The sequence below is a fragment of the Megascapheus bottae genome, chromosome 18, assembly GCF_031878675.1.
Source record: "Megascapheus bottae isolate mThoBot1 chromosome 18, mThoBot2.hap1, whole genome shotgun sequence".
In the NCBI taxonomy this organism is placed as follows: domain Eukaryota; kingdom Metazoa; phylum Chordata; class Mammalia; order Rodentia; family Geomyidae; genus Megascapheus; species Megascapheus bottae.
The window spans coordinates 27,733,470-27,756,521 of NC_143526.1; the positions used below are offsets into that span (position 1 = coordinate 27,733,470).

Consider the following 23,052-nt stretch of genomic DNA (forward strand, 5'->3'; position numbering starts at 1 on the left):
TGTGAACCAGGGGGCTGCGGTAAAATAGAGATGTGAAGTTATCAGGTTGATGGTGTGGGTTGAGTAAGCTGAATTGTATCTTGTGAGGTTGAGAACTTTTCCCTTTTGAATATTCCTATTGATGTTCTTTCTTAATGACTTAGAATGTGGCAGCAAAATATTGATAAGACAAAAAAGGATTATAGCGAACAAAACACAGGAATAATGATGCGATGAAAAAAATTCAGCCAGATAGATACACTGGAGAGGGATATATATATATATATATATATATATATATATATATATTCCCCCCCCATGGTGGTAATGGAGTTTGAACTCAGAGCTTGCTAAGCAGTATTCTGTTCCTTGAGCCACACCACCCAGCCATTATGGTTTATTTTTTAAATAGGGCCTTACATTGTTGCCCAGGTAAGTTTGGAACTTGATCCCATTTACATCACATTCAGTTTGCCTTTGATTGAAATGGGGTCTGGCAAACTTTTCTCCCAGCCTTGCATGCCAATCCTCCTGGCCTCTGCCTCTCAAGAAAAGTAGCATAATGGAAGAAGCAGAAAACCCTTATGGAGCTGGCCGGCAACAAGAACAGGCAGAGGACAAAGAGAGAGGAGTAGTTAAGACTTTACAAGAAGATAAGGAGGAGAGCGCACCAGCAGAAAGCCACACACAGGATTTTAAGTATAAAGGCCAGAAGAGAAGCAGGCCATTGGAGAAGAGGTAGACGTGACATGACATTCAGCCCGGCATGAAATGTCCATTAGTAAGAATGGCTAAAGGTGGGCATTGGGAATTCCAGTCAGAGGCTCAGGAGAATTCGGGCCTGGTCCTAGAGCTCTGTGCCTTTCACAGGCTAGTTTCTTGTTCTTGGCCTGTGGTAGTGCCACCTCTTAGCTGGTGCACTGATGAACCTTAGGGACTCGAGGACCATACAGAAGTAGAACTTGACCTGAGACTTCTAGTTCCTTGAAAAGAGCACAGGATTTTCTCTCATCCTTCAGCTGCTGCCACTTTCCTTGGGTCTCTTGGATTTTATTTTTTATTGTAGATTGTAAATTCACAAATGCATTTTCAGTCTACAGTCAAAAAAACCAAGTCCCAATTTCTTATAGTCTGACTTAAGAGTGGTATCATCCATGAGCCTTTCTTTTTTTCATATATTTTTATTGTAATTAATAGAAGGGTTACATTATATTCACCAGATAGAAGGGGCATTACTTCACAAACATGGATACCTTTCTCATGTCCTGGTCCCCATTTCCCTCTCCCCTCACCCGCCGCTCCATGAGCTTTTCTTGAATGACATCAAGGTTTTCCAGTATTTCTTCAAATAAGTCATTAAGGAGTCCTGCTTCCTTATATTTTTTAAGAAAAGGAACTTTGGAGAATGCATCTGTGTGGCTTCTGCTCTACTCTTCATTTGTCTTTCGAATCTGTTCCCTGTCAATTGGAATGCTTGTTGAACGATGTTTCTTCCTCCCTCTTTTCCTTTTTACTCTTGAATGATTAGTGCTTTGAGTGATGGTGGATGGTTTGGAGTCATGTTGTGGCAAAACAACTTGTAAGTTCCTTGAGCTCCATTAACTTATGGAAATGCATCGCCTATCTTGGCACAGAAAAAGTGGTGATTCTTGGCACAGGATTTTAAACCACACCCCACGGTGGCTCTTCTTTTACCATGAAATTGCTTTTCAACTTTCTTTCCCTCTGGATTTATTTCTTTACTGATTCCACATCAAAATTTCTACCATCACAAACTGGATCATGATCCTCACATTCCACAAGGGCTGAAGAGGGCCACAAAAATTTTCATGAGCAGCTACATTCTCTGATTGTGTAAAATACTTTGTACTTTGCATAGAGTACACGACAGTATAATTGAGATCTTTGGGGCAGAGTGCACATGTCCTTTTTTCCATCTTCTCTGCAACCTGAAAGATACCTGTAGGCCAGTTTAGAGGCAGCCTTCTCCAGTCTGTTAGCTTACCACTGATTTTACAAATACTCATCTTCGTGATTTTTTTTTCCCACAATGTAATGCTCTTTCCTTTGATGTTCTTTTAAAGGTCATCTGTGACTGGGAATAATTTGGGATTACATCACGAATACAGTCTCCACGCTGGGTGTTTGGGACTAGGCCAGCGGGGAGTGGCAGTGTACCCCACGAAGGCTGCACCTCCTCTGTTTTGTTTTAACCTTCTTTCTTCCCTTTAATTCTTTTGTACTGGTCCTGGGGCTTGACTTCAGTGCCTGAACAATGTTTCTGAGCTTTTTTTGTTTTGTTTTGTTTTGTTTTGCTCAAGGATAATGCTCTACCACTTGAGCCATAGCTCTACTTCCAAATTTTTGGTAGTTAATTGAAAATAAGAGTCTCACAAGCTAGGGGCTGGTGGCTCATGACTGTTATTCTAGCCAGTCAATAGGCTTCGATCCAAGAATCTTGGTTCTAAGCCAGCCCACACAGAGAAATTCATGAGACTCTTATCTCCAATTAATCACCACAAAGCCAGAAGTGGGGCTGTGGCTCAAAGTAATAGAGTACTAGCCTTGAGCAGAAGAGCTTAGGGACAGCACCCAACCCCTGAGTTCAAGCCCCTGGATTGAAAAACAACAACAACAACAACAAAAAGAATCTTTCAAACTTTCCTGCTTGATGACTTTAACCTGTGATCCTCAGATCTCAGCTTCTTGAGTAGTGAGGATTCCAGGTGAGAGCCACTAAGCACAGCCCCCATGAGGTTTCCTCCCTTCAGGGGGACAGAGCATCTGAAAGCCCTGCAGCTGCACATCCTCCACACAGAATACAGAAGACAGCCGGACTGGTGTTCCCTCCCTTTCCTCCAGATGCATCAGGCGCTGCTGGAGCCCACCAGGTGACACTCTGGCACAATACTCTCTTCTGTTGAAAAGGTAGGAGTCCACAAGTCCCTGAGGGGGATGGATAGAGGCAGGCAGGGGAGGATGGGGAAAGTTTCCGGGAGGAGCAGGGCTGGCCTGGAGAGTTCCATACTGTTCAAACCACATGGAAGGATGAAGCATCTCCCCAGCCTTGCAGCCCCAAACACCAGCAAAGCAGGGGGATTAGAATTGCATACATGACTCAGGCATCTACTCCTTAACTACATGTATGCAAGTCATGTGATGAGGCCAGGTGAGAACCAGGAGGCAACAGCTTCAGGTGCTTCAGGTGAAGCAGCTGAACCCTCCAGGTACCAATAAGGAATAGGGGTGCTAGAACCCCAGAGTGACCATTGATCTCAGACAGTAGGGAGGCAGGAATGGCACACAAACTGGATAGAGGAAATCCAGAAATGTGGATTCAAACCATTGTTGAGCAGCTGGTTCTTTGAGATAGGGGCTTAGTGAGGGTAAAGCCATATTTGATCTTCCTGTCTCCATCTCCTACCAAAGAGAATGGATAATGATCCATGGATTGTTTTTGCTTTTGTTTTTTGCATGAGTTTTCCAGACAGGATTGTTTTTAGTATCTGCTAAAACACTGCAGGGGTAAAAACAAACAAACAAACAAAAAAGACTTCTTATCCCCATATTAGACATGACACGTAGGGGTGACTTGCCCAGCTCCTTGGCAGGTTCTAATCCCAGTGACTCATCCTTGGTTTCTCCCCAGCTCCATATGGCACAGTGGGAAATGGCTCTGGTGCATTCTATATAGAGAACACAGCGTCTGTGGTTGGAGGTGTGGCTCTGTTGGCAGAGTGTTAGACAATGAGCAAATGCATCAGATACTGAGTTTGAAACTTGGTCTTGGACCTAAGGAAGAGAGAGAGTAGGGAACAGGGCGGGGGGACAGAGTCTTTGAGGTGACATGTCTACCCCAGGATTTACCACAATATACATACTCATGTTCAGCCTAAGTCTAGCTGGTCCCTCTAAGCAGCTACTCATCCATGTAAACCAACTTTCTCCCCTGGGACAAATCAGAAAATGGTACCTTTCATTGAACACAGGATACAGGTCCCTATGGTCCCCATCACATCAACTTTGGGCTATGTGAACAGTTATCTCAGCACAGGGGTTGCAATGGGTGGCAAAATAGGACCATGTTGCTTCTGCTCTAACATTACGTGGGGTCTGAGGAATGTTCTTCCTGCCTCCAGCTGAGTGGCTCTTGCTGAAGCAGGTACAGAACAAAACCACAGCCAGCCACATATGAGGCTCAGTCTTAAGACGTAAGGGCAAATTCTACCTGGCCAGGACAGAGCCCAAAGACCTCAAAGTGGTGTGAAGATGTTAAAAGATGGAGCTCAAGCCCCCGTGAAGAAGAAGCATTCTTCCCATGAGGGGAATCTGATTAAGATTCTGACTGCATCCTGGGCAGCTCCTCTTTGTAGCTTCCTGTGTTGGTTGATTTCTATTTCCCAATATCGAGACCAATTCTATGACAAACCACTTCCTCTTTCATGGAGAGGCAGCGTCCCTCGTCTTTCCACACAGCAGAGTGTGCATTCTCCCCAGCGCAGACGGTGGGACACAGCAGACTGCTTAGGTCGCCATGACTCTTATTCCTGACTCCTGGCCCCAGCCTCCTCCTCCTGTCCTCCTACTGATCCTCCTGCTGGGACTCGCAGGTAAGCATGGCCCTGGGGCAGAATTCATTTTCCCAGCTCCTGCCCAAGCCCGTGGAACAATCTTGGAGGCGGCCACTTGGGTCTGTCTAGTTCTAAGGCTAGAATTTTCTGCTCATCCTCTGGGACAGGAAGAGTGTCACAAAGATATCTTGACTGGGCCAGGATTTAGGGTCCTGGATTCTCAGTCACCATCGTTCTTCATTGGCCAGCCTCTGCCCCCACACTCCTCCACAGCCTCTTCCTCTTCACTGCACCCCACATTTTCTGCTTCACGGTGCACATGTTCAGGTGTCAGGCCTGGCTAGCACAATGCACCTTGGGCTGCATGAGAAATGAAATAGGTATGTATTTCCTCACAGCTCCTTGGCTGGTGGACCACGATCAGTGTGTCTGCACGACCACACAGGCAGTGTGCTGAGCTCATGGTGTACACTGGTCAGTGAAAGTCAGGGTGGATGACACTTTGAGGAACCTCACAGGTCCCGTCAGGAGGAATAACTGCCGTGTTTCCTCCAGGAGCGGCCGCGGATGGGGAGCTGCAGGTGATACAGCCTGACAGATCGGTGTCTGTCGCCGCTGAAGAGACAGCCACGCTGCGCTGCACTGTGACCTCCCTGCGCCCCGTGGGTCCCTTTCAGTGGTTCCGGGGGAAAGGACCAAGCCGGGAGTTGATCTACCGTCTCAAAGAACCCCCCTCCCCACGCATCACGCCAGTTTCAGATCCCACCCAGAGAGACAACAGGGACTTTTCCATCCGCATCAGTAACGTCACCCCAGCAGACGCGGGCACCTACTACTGTGCGAAGTTTGAGAGGATGGCCATTGAGGGGGATAAGGAGTTTAAGTCTGGCTCAGGCACCGAGCTGTCTGTGAGTGGTGAGTAGAGTGTGGATTCCTTTGTCCCCTAGTGTGAGACAATCTGTGCAGAATAACAACCCCTGTTCTGTGAGCAGCAGCCTAGAATCAGGTGTGGTGCTGGGCTTGTGTTCATGCTCTGCTCCTTCCCCCATTACCCAGGGAATCCCAGGTCTGCCTCAAGTGAGGACCAGAGTGGAGGAGGGGATTCAGGGCCTGCTTTCCTCATGTCTTCTTCACAGGCAGCCCTGAGAAGAGTACTGAGGACTCAGGTTCCCTGCTGAGCGTCCACCCTGGTGGGAGGAGTTGTGAGTCTGGACCTCTGCCCTGGCTCTGAGTGTGCACCTGGGTTAGGTACTTGTTCTCCCAGGTGCTGAGGGGCTGGGCAGAGCTGGTTATCCACACAGGCTCAGTTCTCACGTGGATGATGTAGATAAGGGAGCAGAGATGACATCCCTTGGGTTTCTTGTCAGGCCCAGGGTTTTCTGTCTACCTCCTGACACCAGGATTGTCAGCATACAGAACTCCAGATCATCCTGACCTACCTGCAAGTTTAGAGGAGGGGCTCAGTCCATGGTGGCTAGGACCTCGCATTGGTCAATGACTAGGAGGTGTCCACATCAGAATCTGAGCTGCCATCAGATTCTGTCTGCTGATCCCTAATAGATGTCTGTTACTCTGTGCCTTGACATTGACCCACCCGAAGCTGAGTGTGAGAAAAGTGGAAGTGACACAGTGTCAGACGCTGCCCTTTAGCCCAGTATTTTCTGCTTTGGAGCTTAAAGAGAGAGGGCATTTGTTACCTTTTACAGAGAGTAGACAGGGTGGTGTGAAGCCAAGATATTGTATTTCTGTGAAGTCTGTGCATGTGTATGTGTGTCAGAGAGAGCTGGTGGGTGGCAAATAAATGTATAGAAAACTGATGAACCAAGATGAGATGAGGTGAATTTGTGTGCCCTAGACCAGCCACACCTCTTTCTTTCTTTCTTTCTTTCTTTCTTTCTTTCTTTCTTTCTTTCTTTCTTTCTTTCTTTCTTTCTTTCTTTCTTTCTTTCTTGTGGGTGGTAGGACTTGAACTATGGACATGAGTGTTGTCCCTGATCTCTTCAGCTCAAAGCTACCGTCCTACCACTTGAGCCACAGCACCAGTTCCAGTTTACTGGGGGTTAATTGGAGAAAAAAGTCTCCTGGAATTTCAGTGTCTGGGCTGTCTTTGAACCACAATCCTTAGATCTCAGCCTTCTGAGTAGCTGGGATTACAGGCAGGAGCCATCATGCCAAACTTGCCAGATCATTTTCTTAGATTCTAGAAAGAATCAAGCACTCGTTATCCCCCACCCCCACCCCACCATCATGGGACTAATGGAATGACTGGGCCCAAAGAAATTGGACCAGCATCAGGACCCACAAGCCTTTGATAAAAGGAAGCTAATACAGCTTCTCGGTCTGCAGTTTCCAGTGAGCTCCTTCCAGTGAGTGCCTTTTTGAGTCCCTTGCCCTTTGAGGCTTTACATCTTCTTCTGCAATAAGAAATCAAGTACAGGGCCGGGAGTTTGGCCTAGTGGTTAAAGTGCTTGCCTAGCATGCACGAAGACCCGGATTCGATTCCTTGGTACCACATACATAGAAAAAAGCGGTGCTGAGGCTCAAGTGGTAGAGCTCTAGCCTTGAGAAAGTCCAAGGACAGTGCTCAAGCCCTGAGCTCAAGCCCAGGACTGGCAAAAAAAAAAAAAGAAAGAAAAGAAAGAAATCAAGTACATGTCTCTCCCAGCTTTATCAGGAAGTTTAATAAATAATATCTGATCACCTCTGGCTGAGGAGAGTTCTCAGAGGCAGAGCATGTGTTTAGCATGTGTGTGGCACTGGGTTTAGTTTTCAGAACAGTAGTCGTGAGAACGGTAACAGTGAATAGTATTACTAATAACACAAGTGTGTGGGAGGTTGCTCATGTTGTCTCACTTGCAATCAGTGTGTAAATGCTCCTTTGTAGCCAGACCTTCTGTTCCCGTGGTTTCCGGCCCTGCAGCCAGGGCCACACCTGGGCAGACAGTGAGCTTCACCTGCAAGTCCCACGGCTTCTCCCCTCGGAACATCTCCCTCAAGTGGTTCAAGAATGGGAACCAGCTCTCTGACTCCCACACCAGCCTGGACCCCAGGGCAGAGAGCGTCTCCTACAGCGTCTCCAGCACAGCCAACGTGCTCCTGGCCCCTGGCGACGTCCACTCCCAGGTCATCTGTGAGGTGGCCCACGTCACCTTGCCAGGGGGCCCTCTTCGTGGGACTGCCAACTTGTCTGATGCCATCCGAGGTAGATGACCCTGAGTCCCAGCCCCGTCCCTGCCTGCCCACCAAGCCTGTCCCTCCCTAAGGCTTTTGCCCTGGAGTGGGAAAGGCCTGGAACCCAGTGCCCAGCACGGGTGTTGAGGCTGCACTTCCTTCACCAGCGGCAGCTACAAGTACTGGGCGTGCAGGCTCGCCAGCCTCCGTGGGCTGTGGGGCTCCTTCATTTTGCTGCCATCACTGCATCCGTCTGCATGCCAGGCTGCATGTGTTGACTTCACTTATGATTCATTTACCAACAGCCCCGAGTACTTGAGGGCCTACTGTGCGGGTGCTGTGCTTAGTGATTCTGCCCACATGCATACCCTCAGTATTGGAGCCCCTACCGCAGGCCCTGCACTGTTCCAGGTGATACCTCTGTCCTGGTGTTGGGCTCAGGGCTCCAGCCCCTCTTTGGGGGTCTCTGAGCCACAAGGTGAGAGTCTGTGCCTGTGCTGTTTCAGTGCCGCCCACCGTGGAGGTCAGCCAGCAGTCCTCCATGGCAGGGAACCAGGTGAATGTCACCTGCCTGGCGTCCAACTTCTACCCTTCAAGCCTGCAGCTGACCTGGATGGAGAATGGAAACGTGTCACTGAAGGAGGCAGGCTGGGCGCCCACCGAGAACAAGGATGGGACCTTCAACCACGTGAGCTGGCTGCTGGTGAACACCTCTGCACACAGGGAGAACGTGGCACTCACCTGCCAGGTGGAGCACGAGGGCCAGCCGGCCATCTCTGCCAACCTCACCCTGGAGGTCTCGGCCCAGCAAAAGGAGCAGGGCGCCGGCACCACCCGTGGTAAAGTCTCACTAGATAAGATTTCTATTTAACTTGTTTAAATGTCTGAAGTAGAGTTGAGTGCTGATTACAGACACATGTAGAAATCTAGAGCATGGAGTTTTCAAGTCTGACAGGCATTGGCTGGAGCGTGGCGTCTGCCTCCTCTTTCGATATAAACAGATATCAAAAGAGGAAGAAGGAGAGGGACAGTTCCTCTCTACCATCCAGCCTCCTGCTTTCCTCACCCACAGTTATTCTGTTCTCATTCCTCTAGCCCCTCTCCCTCCTCCGGTGTCTTTTTAACCTCTGTGCAGTCTCCCTTCCATCTTAGAATCGTCCACACACAGCTCGGTCGGCATGCAGCAGATGCTGGACCCGGAGGATTTAAATCGAAAAGTTGTTCCTAGGAATGGGGGCTTGAAGCAGGGCTCAGGCTTCAACATGACAAAGCAGTGGTCACAACCACAGCACCTCAGTGTCTCCTGATCCGTGGCCATGGACTCAAATCCACCCTGGCTCTCACTACGCATCCACAACACAGAAAGAAATTTCTCTCTGCCACCTTCACTCACCTTGTGAGTTAGATGTTTCACAGACAAGGAAACCATGGCTGCAGAAAAGTTGGGGTGCTCTTCGTGACTCCTTGCCACTAGACCAGGGGTTACACAGCTTACCAGGAGACATTTGAGGGTCCTGAGGACTCAGCCACCAGAAGCATATACGGCAAATGTATGCTGATGAATGAAATGGATGAATGCTCCCCTCCAGTGCTCACTGCCCCAGTGGCTGCCTAGAGTCCTTCCCAGGACCAGGCTGTGTCATTTCCCTGTCATGGAAGACAGGAGCACCTTTCCTCTTTTTAAGAGGTCCGGGTCCTCGCAGCACACCCTGTGCTGTGTGGCTAACTTTCAGGGTCAATGCTGGATCCATGGTTTGACTGTGGGAAAAGTAAAGATAAGAAGCTGAGGATACTTTCATTGATAGGGAGATGAACAGGAGCTGCATCTTCACATCCACTCAGAGTTCAGGCCTGGCAGGACATCTATCGCCAACAGACTCCATAACTGGCTGATGTAGTGTTAAGGACCTTGTCCTACAAACCCAGCGTCATTATCATCCACACGCGCGTGCCCAGCCTCAGGCTTGAACTAATAGCCTAGCTGTTGTCCCTGAGCTTCTTTTGTTGTTGTTGTTGTTGTTGTTTTTCCTTTTTAAAAATCTTTATTGAAAAGGTGGTGAGCAAGGCGGCCACTGTTACATAAGTTAGAGAGTACATTTGTTTTTCAACATGATTACCTCATTCCTCATTTTCTCCTGCTTACCCCATCCTACTCTCCTCCCTCCCAAGTTGTAAGGTTCTTATCCAATATAGTGTCAAGTGAATGTCAATGTTCATCCTTGGTCCTGCTGTTTCTGTGATTCCTTTTCCCTTCCATATATCAATCTTATATACAAGACACAAAGTACAGAAAGCTAAGAAAAAGGAAAAAACAGGCCGGGGTTTGTCCTAGTGGTAGAGTGCTTGCCAAGCATGCACAAAGACCTGGGCTCAATTCCTCAGCACCACATACATAGAAAAAAAAAACCCAGAAATAGTTCTGTGGCTCAAGTTGTAGAGCTCTCGCCTTGAGAAGTCCCAAAGACAGTGCCCAGACCCTGAGTTCAAGGCCTAGGACTGGCAAAAAAAATAAAGATTAAAAAAAGGAACAAACAAACCCTACACACAGGACAGAAGAACCTCTTAGTTCTACATGTCGTAGTTCACTTCATTGTATATCTCCCATGTACTAAGCAATAGGGCTTTTGTGATGCCCTGTTAATATGCCATAGCCATATTCTATAGCTTACAAATGAAGAAAACCCTGCAACCTATTTTTCTTTGGGTCTGCCTTTCTTCACTTAATATAATTCTTTCCATGTCTTTCCATTTCCTTATGAACGGGCCAATGTCATTCTATGTGATGGAGGCATAGAACTCCATTGTGTATATCTACGACATCATCTTGATCCATTTGTCTACTGAGGGGCATCAGGGCTGGTTCTATCTCTTAGCTATGGTAAATAATGCTGTAATGAAGATTGTTGTATTGGTAGCTATTGTATAGCCTTGTTTGTCATCTTTGGGGTAAATGCCCAGGAGTGGGATGGCTGGATCATAGGGGAATTCTACCTTTCATCTTTTGAGGAATCTCCCTACTGCTTTCCAGAGTGGTTAGCAGTGTAGCAGCATTCACCTTTGGCCACATTCTCTCCAGCATCTGCTGTTATTTGATTTCTCAATTTTTTTTTCTTAGAATTCTTGTTCCAGAATTAAAGGAAGTCATTCAGCTTCCCTTATGGTTCCAGGCCACAGAGTGCTCCCACAGATGTCAATTGCATGGCTCCTTACCACTGGCCGTTTGCAGAGGTTTTAGAAACTTTAGGAAATGGGACCCCAAGCTAGAAGAAATAGGTCACTGGGAAATAGCTTCATCAACTCCTCTCTCTCCTTCCCCCCCCCCCCACCTCTCTTTCCATCTCACTTCCATTCTGTCTTCCTTCTTCCTTTCTCCCTCTTCTTTCCTTCCATCCCACCCTTTCTCCATCCCTGTCCCTCTCTCTTAATGAATGACACGACATATCCTGAGTAATCCCTATTACAGGCCCCAAGACCAGGGTATTCTTTCTACCCAGGCGACCAGAATTAGCAATGGCCAGAAACATGACCTGAAACTTCTGAAACTAGGAGCAAAATCAAGCCTTCTGCCTTTTAAGTTGGATTTCCTGGACATTGGTATAGCCGTTCCCAATAATTATTTTTGTATTGGGGGAACTGTGGTGAGTTGTGGGTTTTCATGAATCTTGATCTGTCTCCTCATTAGTGTCAATTTTCTGCATGTAGAATCCTCAATACTCATTCTTCTCATCACTGTGATTTCTCTAGGCTCAGTCAGGAATCCCTGGTTCCATCCTGATAGACAACCTGTCCATTTCTCTATGACACCAGTGGTCTTACTAGAAGATCTCAATTTCATGTGTATTTTCAATACACCAACTTCTTGTTTCTGTGACTTTGTCTACTGTTTTCTGTTTTCACTGACTTCTTAAAAGGTATTTCTCTTATTCCATTGCTTTCTGTTGCTTTTGCTCCTCTTTTTTAAGTTTCTAAAGATAGTAGGTTTCAGTGTTCATTATACACTTTCCCCTTCCTTCTTCCTCTAGCTTGAACCAGGGTACATAGGACAGGGCCCAGGTTCAAAGCCTTCAGAGTGAGGTACACTCAGGCCACTGTGGATGGGGCAAGGGGAGGCTCTGGGGAGGAGGGGACTCCCAGGTGACTCTCCAATGCCTTCTCTTGTGCCTGTACTTTTCAGATGCTATGTATCTGAATCTTGATGTGCTCTTCATAGTTCTGTTCCTCGGCACCAAGTTGTTGTTGGGAGTTGGAGTCTCTGCCATCTACATCTGCAGGAAACACATGGTAAGTGGGAAGGGAGGGAGGACAGGCAAAGGAAGGTCAGCAGATACCAGTTTATCTGCTACACAGGGTCAGGATCAATGGAGTCTAGAGGTGACACCAGTCCCTTACCACCTCAGAAGCCTCATGGAGCCAACTGAGAGGTTCTCAGTTCCCAGAGAATGAATGAGAGCTGCAGGAGGGCTGAGATCAAGGATTTGGAAAGGGTGTCCACAGGATCTGAGGGGCTGCATGGAGGAGGTGGAACAAAGAGAGGGAGGAGGAAGGAGGCCTTGTCCTTGGAGGCCACCTCTAGATTCCTCCAGTGCTGGGACTCCCTGGGACAGGAAGAATGCAATCTGAAGCACTATTAAAGGGTCATCTGTGTAAGGAAATGGAAAGACTTAGAGAAAATCATACTAAGTGATTAAGTAAGCCAGACTCAAAGGAACATAGGCTCAATGGTTTCCCTCAGTTGTCATAATCAGTAGAAACCTTGGGCTACCCTAGTAGAGATTCACAATAAAACAAAACATAGATACATGAGGCCATACAGTATGATGCTAAATGAAAGGACCTCCAGGATATAGAAACAAAAGCCATATAAGGAGTGATTGTTGTCCTTAATGTACTATGGTATCTCTCATCTCTTTTGCTGTCCCTTGGTTATCTCATATTGTTATAGTATTTCACCTTGTTATCTAATATATTGTATATATGTGTATTTGGTTATTTGAAATTGGGTAGAGAAGAGGGGGAAACAAGATGAGGGGCAGGGGGAGGGGGAGGGAAATGGGGACCAAGACATGAAAATGGGTATCACCTTCTATTTGGTGAGTATAATGTAATCCTTCCATTAATTACAATAAAAATATATGGGAAAAAAGTGTCAGCTGGGTAGATTGAGGGCTGGTCCTACTCTGGCCGAGTGGACAAGAGAGAACCATTCAACCAAGCAGAATGGACAGAGGATGCAGGCAGGAAGCTGAGGGAAGGGAACAGGGCTGTCCCAGGGCCGCCTGTCCACTCAGGACACGTCCCCATGAGTGAGCAGCACCAGGAAAAGGGGGGCACTCAGGAGACAATTCATGAACAGGGGAGGACTCAATGTGACATCTCCCCACAGCGCTCTCCTTCCTCCACCCCTGCCACATGGGACTCTCAGCCACTGCAACCTGCACACTTGAAGATGTGCAACCTGAGGTAGAAAGCAGATAGGAACTGCTCCAGGCCTCTGGTGCAGACGCCTGTTCTCCCAGGACACAGCCAGTCCCCAGACTTGTGTTTCTCCTCTGCACTGGGACTTGATGCCCACCCGCCATCACCACCCGTTAGCAGCATTTCTGCTTCTGAGCTGAAGCTATGAAACCGGTTCTGAGGCCTGACTCACAGCCCTGCGTGAGGACGTGAGGAATGGGCCCAGCCTGAGCCCAGCAGGAGGCTCCACCCATCACTTCTGGGTCACCAGCACCTCACCCCAGTCATGGAGGCATGATTGTGTGTACCTACAGTCAATGCTCACGTTGGATAAGGAGCCTTTGTAGCTGAGGTGGAGAAAATGAGGAGGTCAATTAAATTCAGCAGGATAGTGGATAGAGGTGAATGGATGAGTGAGACATTTTTCCTTACTTTAACCAACCCCAGGAGATGACGAGACCCCATCCTTAACAGGAATGCTGTTGGAGATCAAGGCTGTATAAGAGCAGATGCTATAATTCATGTTTGAATAGCTGATGTACACAAATAAGTTGTCAAGGATATATGTTGACACCATGAAGTCAAATGACTCAGATACTCACAGGTTGATTCAAGATATTGCTTTTCTTATGTGCTGGTCGTGGGGCATGATCTCAGAGTTTGAGCACAGTCCATTGTCTGGCTTTTTTCCTCCACTCAAATCTAGCTACCTAACAACTTGAGCCACAGCTCCACTTCTGGGTTTTGGGTATTGAATTGGAGAGAAAACTCTCATAGACTTTCCAACCATGATCCACAGATTCAGCCAACAGAGTAGTTACAATTACATATACTGACCTACCAGTGCCAGATTGGATACAGGATTATAACCTCTGTTGTGTCTGCTCCCAAAACTGGTGCTGTGGCCCAGTCATCCATTATCAATATTCCTCTAGAGAGCTCAGAGGCACATGAAAGGAGTGTGGAGTGATGTGGGGGATTGGCTGGGCTTCTCTGCATAGAATGTACCTCTCCAGAACAATGCAATGGGGTGGTGACAGCACCGGGAGAAAGGAGAGGTATCTCTGCACATTAGCTCACAGAACTTGTACAGCCCGCACTTTCCTTTCCTCCCTTGTTCTAACTACTGTCCCTGAAACCTCGTGGGACCCAGAGCAGGGGACATTGGACCCAAAGAGTCCACGGGTAGGGAAATGGCTTGCTAGCAATGCTTGTAGTGTCAGCAGCTAAGTATGAGTCTAGAAATAAGCTTGATGATTGGTTAGAGCCCATTTCATGAGCGAGGGAAGGATGAAGGTTGCATGCTGGCCCCGGTTTTGTTGTAGTTGTTGTTGTTGTTCTCTTTGTTTGTGTGCTGCTACTCGGGCTAGAATCCAGAACCTCATGTCTCTCTTGGCATTTTTGTTCAAGGCTGGTAGTTAACCAGTGATCCACACTGCTACTTCTAGGTTGCTTTCTGGTTGAAGAGAATGCTTCACATTCGTTTCCTCTCGTTGGCTTTAAACCACCATTCTTATCTCCTAGATTCCTTAGTTCTATGATTATCTGCAGGAGCTTCATGGACTTGGCTTTTGTTCTGCCATTTCTGGGCTTACGATCAGCCTCTTTATTCCTTCTCTGAGAGCTGGCACTGAAAGCAGTGAATGGAATCAGGAAAGCTCTATCACCCAGTGTGGATGGGCAACTTTCAAGTGGCTGAGAACTGGAGAACGGAAGGGCAGAGGAAAGGGCATCCTGCTGGCTCTTCCGGTGTTGGCCCACCATGTTCATCTTCTTTGGACATTAGAATCTTGTTCTGCTGCCTTTGGGCTTTGTGTTGTGCACCAGCACCTCACCCTCTCCCTCCCCAGTTCTCAGACCTTTGACCTCAGAATGACACTTATCCACCAGCTTCCCTGTGTCTCTGCCTTGCTCAGGGCACATCATGGGATGTCTCATTCTCTGTAATAGTTTGAGCAGTCCCATGAATCTGGTCCCATCTATCATCTGTTGATCTAGCTCTACTTGTATATTTATCTCTTTCCTATTGATCCTATTCATTCTGTTTCTCCAGTGAACTCTCACTAAATGTGTTTGAATCTTCTTTTCTGAACTGGTATGCACCTTTGTACCTGTGCACCAAGTTGCAGCCGACCAGCAAACAAGGATCTCAGTAGCTTCTCCTTGGCCACCCCTTTCCCTGATCCCCTATTAAGTTTCTAATCAGTCTGCTGAGTTTTATTTTTCTTTCCAAACCAGTATTGACACCTCCAGATCCTGGCGATGTTGCACTTCTCTCATTACTTTCTACTGAGACTACTATTATTTCATTCTTATCTCCTATATGCTTCAGAGGAGACAGTGTGCAACGTGATCTATGGAATTCTCCTGCATTTCCAGGTGCAGCTGAGCCCAAGAAAACCTCTTAGTGGGCATTGAAAATTACAAGCTATGCTGCTGGGATGCGGCCAAAAGGGAGCTCTGTACATTGTGTGTTGGAATGTAAACTTGTTAAACCACTCTCAGAAGCATTGTGGAGATTCTTTAAAAGACTAAACATAGGCTGGGAGTTTGCCTAGTAGTAGAGTACTTGCCTAGCATGGACAAAGACCCAGGTTTGATTCCTTGGAACAACATACAGAGAAAAAGCCAGAAGTGTGGCTGTGGCTCCAGTGGTAGAGTTCTAGCTTTGAGAAAGCCCAAGGACAGTGCTCAGGCCCTGAGTTTAAGTCCCAGGTCTGGTAAAAAATAATACTGGGCCGGAAGTTTGGGCTAGTGGTAGAGTGTTTGCCCAGCATGCACAAAGCCCTGGGTTCGATTCCTCGGTTACCACATACATAGAAAAAAGCCAGAAGTGGTGCTGTGGCTCAAGGGGCATAGTGCTAGCTTTGAGGACAAAGCTCAAGGATAGTATTTAGGCCCTGAGTTCAATCCCCAGGACTGGCAAAAAAAAATCATAATAATACCAAACATAGAGCTTCCCTAAGACCCATCAGTCCCCTTTTGGGCATTTATCCAATTAAACTCAAACCAGACTACACTAAAAGCACCAGCACAGTCATGTTCACTGCAGCATTGTTTACCATAGGTAAGATATGGAAGCAACTCAAATGGCCCTCATTGCATGACTGGATCAATAAAATGTGGTGTATGTACACAATGGAATTCTGTGCTTCCAACAGAAAGGATGATATTGTACCATTAATAAGGAAATGGAAAGACTTGGAAAAAATTAATTAAGCAAAGTAAGCCAGAACCAAAGAAACTCAGGATGTATGGTTTTCCTCATTTCCAGAAGAGTTGCATGCAGTTTGCACCACACAGAATGATGAAGCATCTCCCTTCCTGCACTCTGTCTCCCCTGACTGTAAATGCCAGGACATCTCGGGTGTGGAAACCTGTGCTAACTCAGGCATCTATCCCTAAACTGTCACGAATGCAAGTCACATGATTTGACCAGGTAATAAACCACGAGTTAGCGGAGGCCTCAGGTGAAGCATCCTTCCCCATCACACACCAAGAAGGAATATAGGTGCCCAAACTTGCACTTGATCTCAGAAAGTAGAGGGGGCAGGGATGGCACACAAACTGGACATAGGAATTTCAGAGAGGTGAATTCAGAACATGGGTGAACAAATGAGTCTTTGAGATAGAGAGACACAGGGAAAAGCCATATTTGATCTTCCAGTCACCATCCAGTACCAAGAAGAGCATAAATTCCATGGTTGTTTCTTTTTTTCTTGAGTTAGCCAAACATGATTGCCTTTAATGGCTAGTAGAACATTGCAGGGGGGAAATCGTTTTTAAACTTCTTATCCCCAACATGGGCATGACAAGATCAAGTCCAATGGTGACCTGCTCAGCCGCCTGGCAGGTCGTCATCCCCAGTCACTCATCTTCCTATCCACGGCTCATGTGGCACTGTGGAAAATGGCCTTTGTGCTTTCTATGTAGAGAACAGCATCTATCGCTGAAGGGGGGGCAGTTTTTAGACAGCTAGTCAATGAACAAATGCGTCAGATACTAAGCTGGAAACTGGTCTGGAACTTAAAAAATTAGAGAGAGAGGGAGAGGGAGACAGAGAGATAGAGAGAGATTGGAGAGACAGATAGAGAGCAAGAGAGAAGAGAACCCAGAGTCCACAAGATGAGTGCCTATCTCCGGAGTTGAGCACCACATGTATAATAGTAGCCATTCATGTTCACCATAACTCTAGCTTGCCTCACTGCGCAGCTACTCGTTCATCTGTATTCACCTTCTCACCTGGAACAAATCAAAACTGGTACATTTTGTGGAATACAGAGACACATATGCCTAAGATCCATATCACTTCTCCAGCACTGATGGGGGGTTGGGAGCGGGCCTCCTGCTTCCCGCTGAGTAGCTCTTGGTGAAGCAGGTGCAGGACAAAAACCACAAGGCAGCCCCATATGAGGTTCACTCTTAGAATTTAAGGGCATACTTTCCTTGGCCAAGCAAGCGCTCAAGGGCCTCGAGGTGGTGTGCTGGTGTTAGTGGATGGAACTCAAGCCCCATGAAGAAGCATTCTTCCCATGAGGGGAATCTGCTTAAGATTCTGGATGTATCCTGGGCAACTCTTCCTTTGTACTTCCTGTGTTGGTTAATATCTATTTCCCAATATCAAAATAGACCATGACAAACCACTTCCTCTTTCATAGAGAGGCAAAGTCTTTCACTTTTCCACCCAGCAGAGTGTGGATTCTCCCCAACGCAGACAGCGGGACACAGCAGACTGCTTAGGTATCCGTGATGCATATTTCTGACACCTGGCCTCAGACTCCTCCTCCGGTCCTACTGCTGATCCTACTGCTGGGACTTACAGGTGAGCATTGCCCTAGGGTAGAACTCATTCTCTCAGCTCCTAATCCAGCCTGGTCCCTGGACTTCCAGATAAACCTGGGCTCAGCCCTAGAAGACAAGGCCAGAGCACTGGGTCCTAGGGAAACAGACAATGTCTGTGGAGCTACGCCCTGCAGCAGGTAACTGGAGGTATCCTCTCAGAGGATGCTCTCAACTGTAGTCAGGTTTGTGTAATATTTCAGTTGATAACCTGCTTTTCCAATAGGATTATTATTGAACTCTTTGTCATTCTTCCTATCTTGATAAAGCCACTTGTCCCAGGCCATGGCAGCCACTGTGTCTGTCTAGCTCCAAGGTCAGAATTTCTGCTCATGCTCTGAGGACAGGAAGTCTGTCATGGAGCCATCTTGAGCTGGGCAAGCTTTTGGGAATCCCAGATGCTCAATCACCATCTTTCTACCGTGTGGTCCTCCATCCACACACTCCTCCACCGCCTCTTACTCTTTAACATGTCCCACGTTTTCTTCTTCGTGATGCATATGTTTACTTGTCAGCCTTGGCTATTACAACACTCTTTCAGCTGGGTGGGAAAAGAAATAGTATGTATTTCCTCACAGCTTTGAGGCTGGAAGTCCAAGATCAATGTGTCTGCCAGGCTGGCTTCGCTTCCTGCCTTGCCTTTGGGGCTTCTTCCTGTGTCTGATATGCTGTTTTCCCCTGTGTGTTTATGTATCTTCTTCTAATAGCACCAGTCATGCTGGCTGGCTGTCCCCAAGGACCCAATTTCACTTCAGTGATCTCTTAGAGACCCTCTCTCCAAATACAGTCACATTAAGACATGGGGGTTCTCAGCTTCAACACACATGTCGTCATGTAACAGGTCCCCACAGACACTATTCCTTGTGTCGCTTTTCTCATGGGGACTTAGTTTTCCCTCTTTTGGGAGAGGCAAGATGGAGGCCTGTCTTAGCATAGGCCAGAAGATCCGCCTGTGTTCACAGCTCCCCCAATAAGCTGCTTTGCCTTTGTCCCCTTCTTTGTTCATAAAGCTGACCTCAGGGACCAAGTTGCAGGCAAAGCAGCATTTCTAGCTGTGGTCATGAGATTCCCATTGTTCCTAAATGGCTAATTTATACAATTATTTCTACCATATATACACTTGTCCCCAAGGAACAGGAAGAGGCAAGTGGCTGAGCCCATCAGAGTGGGCAGGCATGGGTCTCAGCACTTTGTTTTATTAACTTACTGACTCCTTGCCCCTTCCTATGAGAGCTACTTCTCCTGATCCATTTGTAGATGGGGAAGCTGAAGCAGACAGTGAGATTGAAACCGAAGCCTGTAATTCTAGGTTTATATCTTTTCTTTTTTTTTTGCAGGTCCTGGGCTTGAGCTCAGGATCTGAGCACTGTCCTTGGACTTTCTCAAGGCTAGAGCTCTACTACTTGAGTCTCAGTACCACATCTGGCTTTTTTTTTTAATGTATATGGTACTCTGGAATCGAACCCGGACTTTGTGCATGCTAGGCAAGCACTCTACCACTAGGCCAAACTCCTGGACCCTAGGTTTATTTCTTTTGTCCCCTCCTTCCTTCTTTTCTTCCTTCCTTCCTTCCTTTCCTTCATTCCTCCTTTTATTTCCTTTCTCCCCATTCTCTCTCTGTTTCTCTGCCTTTGCCTCTGCCTATGCCTCTGTCTGCCTGTCTCTCTGCCTATCTGTCTGTCTGTCTGTCTGTCTTAGGTGGACATTGAACAAATGCATTCCCTCATGTTAGGCCATGGCCTAAAACTGGCTACAGTCACAGCCTCCTACATTTTTAGATTTCTTTCTTCTAGCCACGTTATATCACCCAGTCTTTCTTGATGGCTAATTGGAAGGGGTGGGGTGGGGCAGGGCAGGGAAGGAAGCTGAAGTGTCATCACTGCCTATTGCACAACTCAAAGAATCAAAGTTTAAACCCAGAGTGGTTCTCATGTGCCACAGTGATTTGTGTGATGTTTTCTCTACCTACCAAACAATTTATTTGTCTTTCCACATCTAGTTTCATTTAATCTTCCAATAACTCTTACATACTACCATGGCTACTGATATTTGTGATTGTGTGCGTATGTGTGTGATGTGTGTGTTTACAAGTGTTCTCTCTCATACGAGAGTAAGGGTGAGACAGAAAGGAGGAAATTAAAGACACAGAGGCACCTGCCTGCACTTCCTACCTCTGGGCTGCACTTTGGATCTGAAATCTCCTCTAATGGCTCCTGTGTTAAGGGCTTGGTCTCCACAGAGGCCCCACTGGAAGGCTGTGGACCCTTTAAGAGTTGAAGCCCAGTGGGAGTCCTCAGGTCATGGTGGGAACGCACCCTTGAAGGAGGAGGAGGAGGGACCCTGTCCTCTTCCTTTTCTGTCTCAGGCTCCAACCTTGAGGTGAACAGGCTTGGGATCTCCACGGATCCCCACAGCCCCAGAACAACATAGCCAACTTCTCCTGCACTGAAACCTCTGAAACTGTAAGCTTTGACAGCCCCTTTCTACCCCTTGTTTAGTTAATAGATTGATTTATCTCAAGCATTGGTTAGAGTCACGGGAAGTTGGCTATCCCTATCTACAATACATTGTGTTTGTTGTCCATATCTGTTATCTATTTGCACATGCCTATCTGTATCGCCTAAGGTCATTGAAAACTTGTTGTGGGCAATCTCCTGAGTGATAACTGTCTCACCCCATGTCACACACTGTTACAGATGGTTTGTGACTCCCCACCTCATATGATTATTATGTCCCTGTCACCCTACTTCACCAAAAAGGTAACAGGAACCCAAAGGTTGCTCAAGGGAAATTGCGAGAGCTAGGAACTGAGCCATTCAAACCTGCTGACATTGTGAGTGTGTTTATTATTAATATTTCTTCATCTTGATATTGTACTTGGGGCTGATGCATTTGAGGCAAGTATGCTATCACTTAAGTCAAGCTCTTAGGACTTCGTGTCAAAGTTTGTTTTTCCAGTGCCTTCCTATTCTTTCTTCCTGGTAGTCTTGGGATGAATTCCTACTGCTATATCCCCAGTAGCTGGGATTATAGGCCTGTACAACCACACCCAGTGAGACTGGTCTTATTTTTGCTCCTTGGGCTTAAATTCAAGGCCTGGGTGCTATCCTTGAGTTCTGGAAGAGCTCACAGCTGTATTCAACCACTTGGAACCATAGCTTCATTTCCAGTTTTCTGATGGTTAATTGGAGTTAAGACTGTCACAGACTAACCTGCCTGGGTTGGCTTTGAACCATGATCCTCAGATCTCATCCCCCTGAGTAGCTAGGATTACAAGCATGAGCCACCAGCACCTGGCTTGAGACTAGTTTTAAACATTATTTTTGACACTGTGCTCAACAGTTTCTGTCAATAATTCAGATTGGGAAGTGAGTTTGTGGTGTTCATAACAGCTCCCTTCTGCTTCCTGCCTATTTGCAAATAACCATTGGTTTGGGGCAATCTATCCATTTATCTATCTATCTAAAAGTCACTCTGTAACTGGATCATTTCCACAGAAAATACCTACTGGACCTGCCATCCAGTGGCTCAGAAATGTTGCATAATATGTAATATGTACACCCACATATGTTTTATTAGATACCTACTACATAGTGGTAACACCAATGGGAACTTGGATGCACTGATGAGTGAAAAAGGCACAGTCATTGCCCTAGGGAACCCAGATTCTACTAAAAAATGACAGGAATCAATACCTCCCACAACAGCACCAAAGATAAGGGTAAGAGATGGAGTATCTTAAAAAAGAGAAGAGCACTAAGGAAGACATTCGAAGCTGGGTATAGAAAATCTGCAGAAGCAATGAACTAGTGGTGTTTAGTGGTTATCACTGAGAAGGGGAAATCTGAGTAAAACTTTAGAGCAGGTGACAGTGATGGGCATTGTTGCCAGGGGGAGGGGAACCCACATGCCATCACCAGAGAGTAGATCTTCATTTTGCTGTGCACCAGCATTCTGGCTTTCACACTGCATGAGATAGAAGCCTTCACCTGGCCTGGAACACACACAGGGGCAGAAACTGAGATGAGGTGTTGGTGTTGGTTTGTTTCATAGTGTGTGTGTGTGTGTGTGTGTGTGTGTGTGTGTGTGTGTGTGTGTGTGTGTGTGTGTATGCGAGGTTACACTCAGGGCCTGGGTGCTTTTCCTGAGCTTTTGTACTCAAGGCTTTACTGTCAGAGTAACCACTCCATTTACAATGTTATAGGTAGTTTTTTCCTGTTAAACATCTTTTTTTTTTTTTTTTGCCAGTCATGGGCTTGAGCTCAGGGCCTGAGCACTGTCCTTGGACTTTCTCAAGGTTAGAGCTCTACCACTTGAGCCTCAGCACCATTTCTGGCTTTTTTTTTCTATGTATGTGGTACCGAGGAATTGAACCCGGGTCTTCGTGCATGCTAGGCAAGCACTTTAACCACTAGGCCAAACTCCTGGCCCCCTGTTAAACATCTTACAGATTTTCCTGTGTGGACTGGCTTTGAACTGTGGTCCTAGGATTACAGGCATGAGCTAGAAGCTCGTGGCTTGAGATGTTTTTAACTCTATTCTAACTCTATTTCAACTTCTATTGCCTTTCTATGTCTGGTGTATTCACTTGCCACGGTATTTTGACAGTTCATCTGTAAAGGATTTTGCTTGTTTAGGCCTGAGTAATTTTGAGCTATTTCTACCTTTCTGCAATTGTGAGTACAATGCATCTATGAAGATTATTTTGCATCACTGTTTTGAACAGGGGAGAAAAGTTATTGAATCATTGGAGAATTCTATGTTTAAAGTTTCTCGGCACTACCACCAGTTTTCACAGCAGCCGCACTGCTTTCTTTACTTTTCCAGCAGGAAAGGATAATGTTTCTACTTGCTCCACACCCTTGCCAACTCTTACTGTTTTCTGTTTGTTGCTGTTGGTTTTTCTTTTTGATTTTTCTTGTGTCTTGGTCAGACCCATGTTAAGAAATGGAAAGGGCATCATATAGTGGTTTCATTGAGGGCTTCCCCACAATGAGTGGATTTGTCTGGCCTCTTTCCATGTGTTCATTGAAGGCTT

The 23,052-nt window shown here is 46.7% G+C and overlaps 2 protein-coding genes and 1 pseudogene across 2 annotated transcripts in view; 2 read left to right on the top strand and 1 right to left on the bottom strand.

Annotated features, from left to right (window-relative positions):
* Positions 1–1,211: 1,211 nt before the first annotated feature.
* Positions 1,212–1,916, bottom strand: LOC150050299 (PHD finger protein 11 pseudogene; annotated as a pseudogene).
* Positions 1,917–4,513: 2,597 nt separating this feature from the next.
* Positions 4,514–13,336, top strand: LOC150050300 (signal-regulatory protein beta-1-like). Its single transcript, XM_090352701.1, has 6 exons — positions 4,514–4,589; positions 5,079–5,465; positions 7,435–7,752; positions 8,228–8,560; positions 11,896–12,002; positions 13,238–13,336. Exons 1-6 carry the CDS (start codon positions 4,514–4,516, stop codon positions 13,334–13,336), a joined length of 1,320 nt encoding a protein of 439 aa, XP_090208827.1.
* A 4,588-nt stretch (positions 13,337–17,924) lies between these two features.
* LOC150050301 (basement membrane-specific heparan sulfate proteoglycan core protein-like) overlaps positions 17,925–23,052 on the top strand; it is a 62,570-nt gene continuing 57,442 nt past the window's right edge. Inside the window, exon 1 of the mRNA XM_090352702.1 lies at positions 17,925–17,997. Coding sequence (XP_090208828.1) covers positions 17,925–17,997 — 73 coding nt within the window. The remainder of the gene's footprint in view (positions 17,998–23,052) is intronic.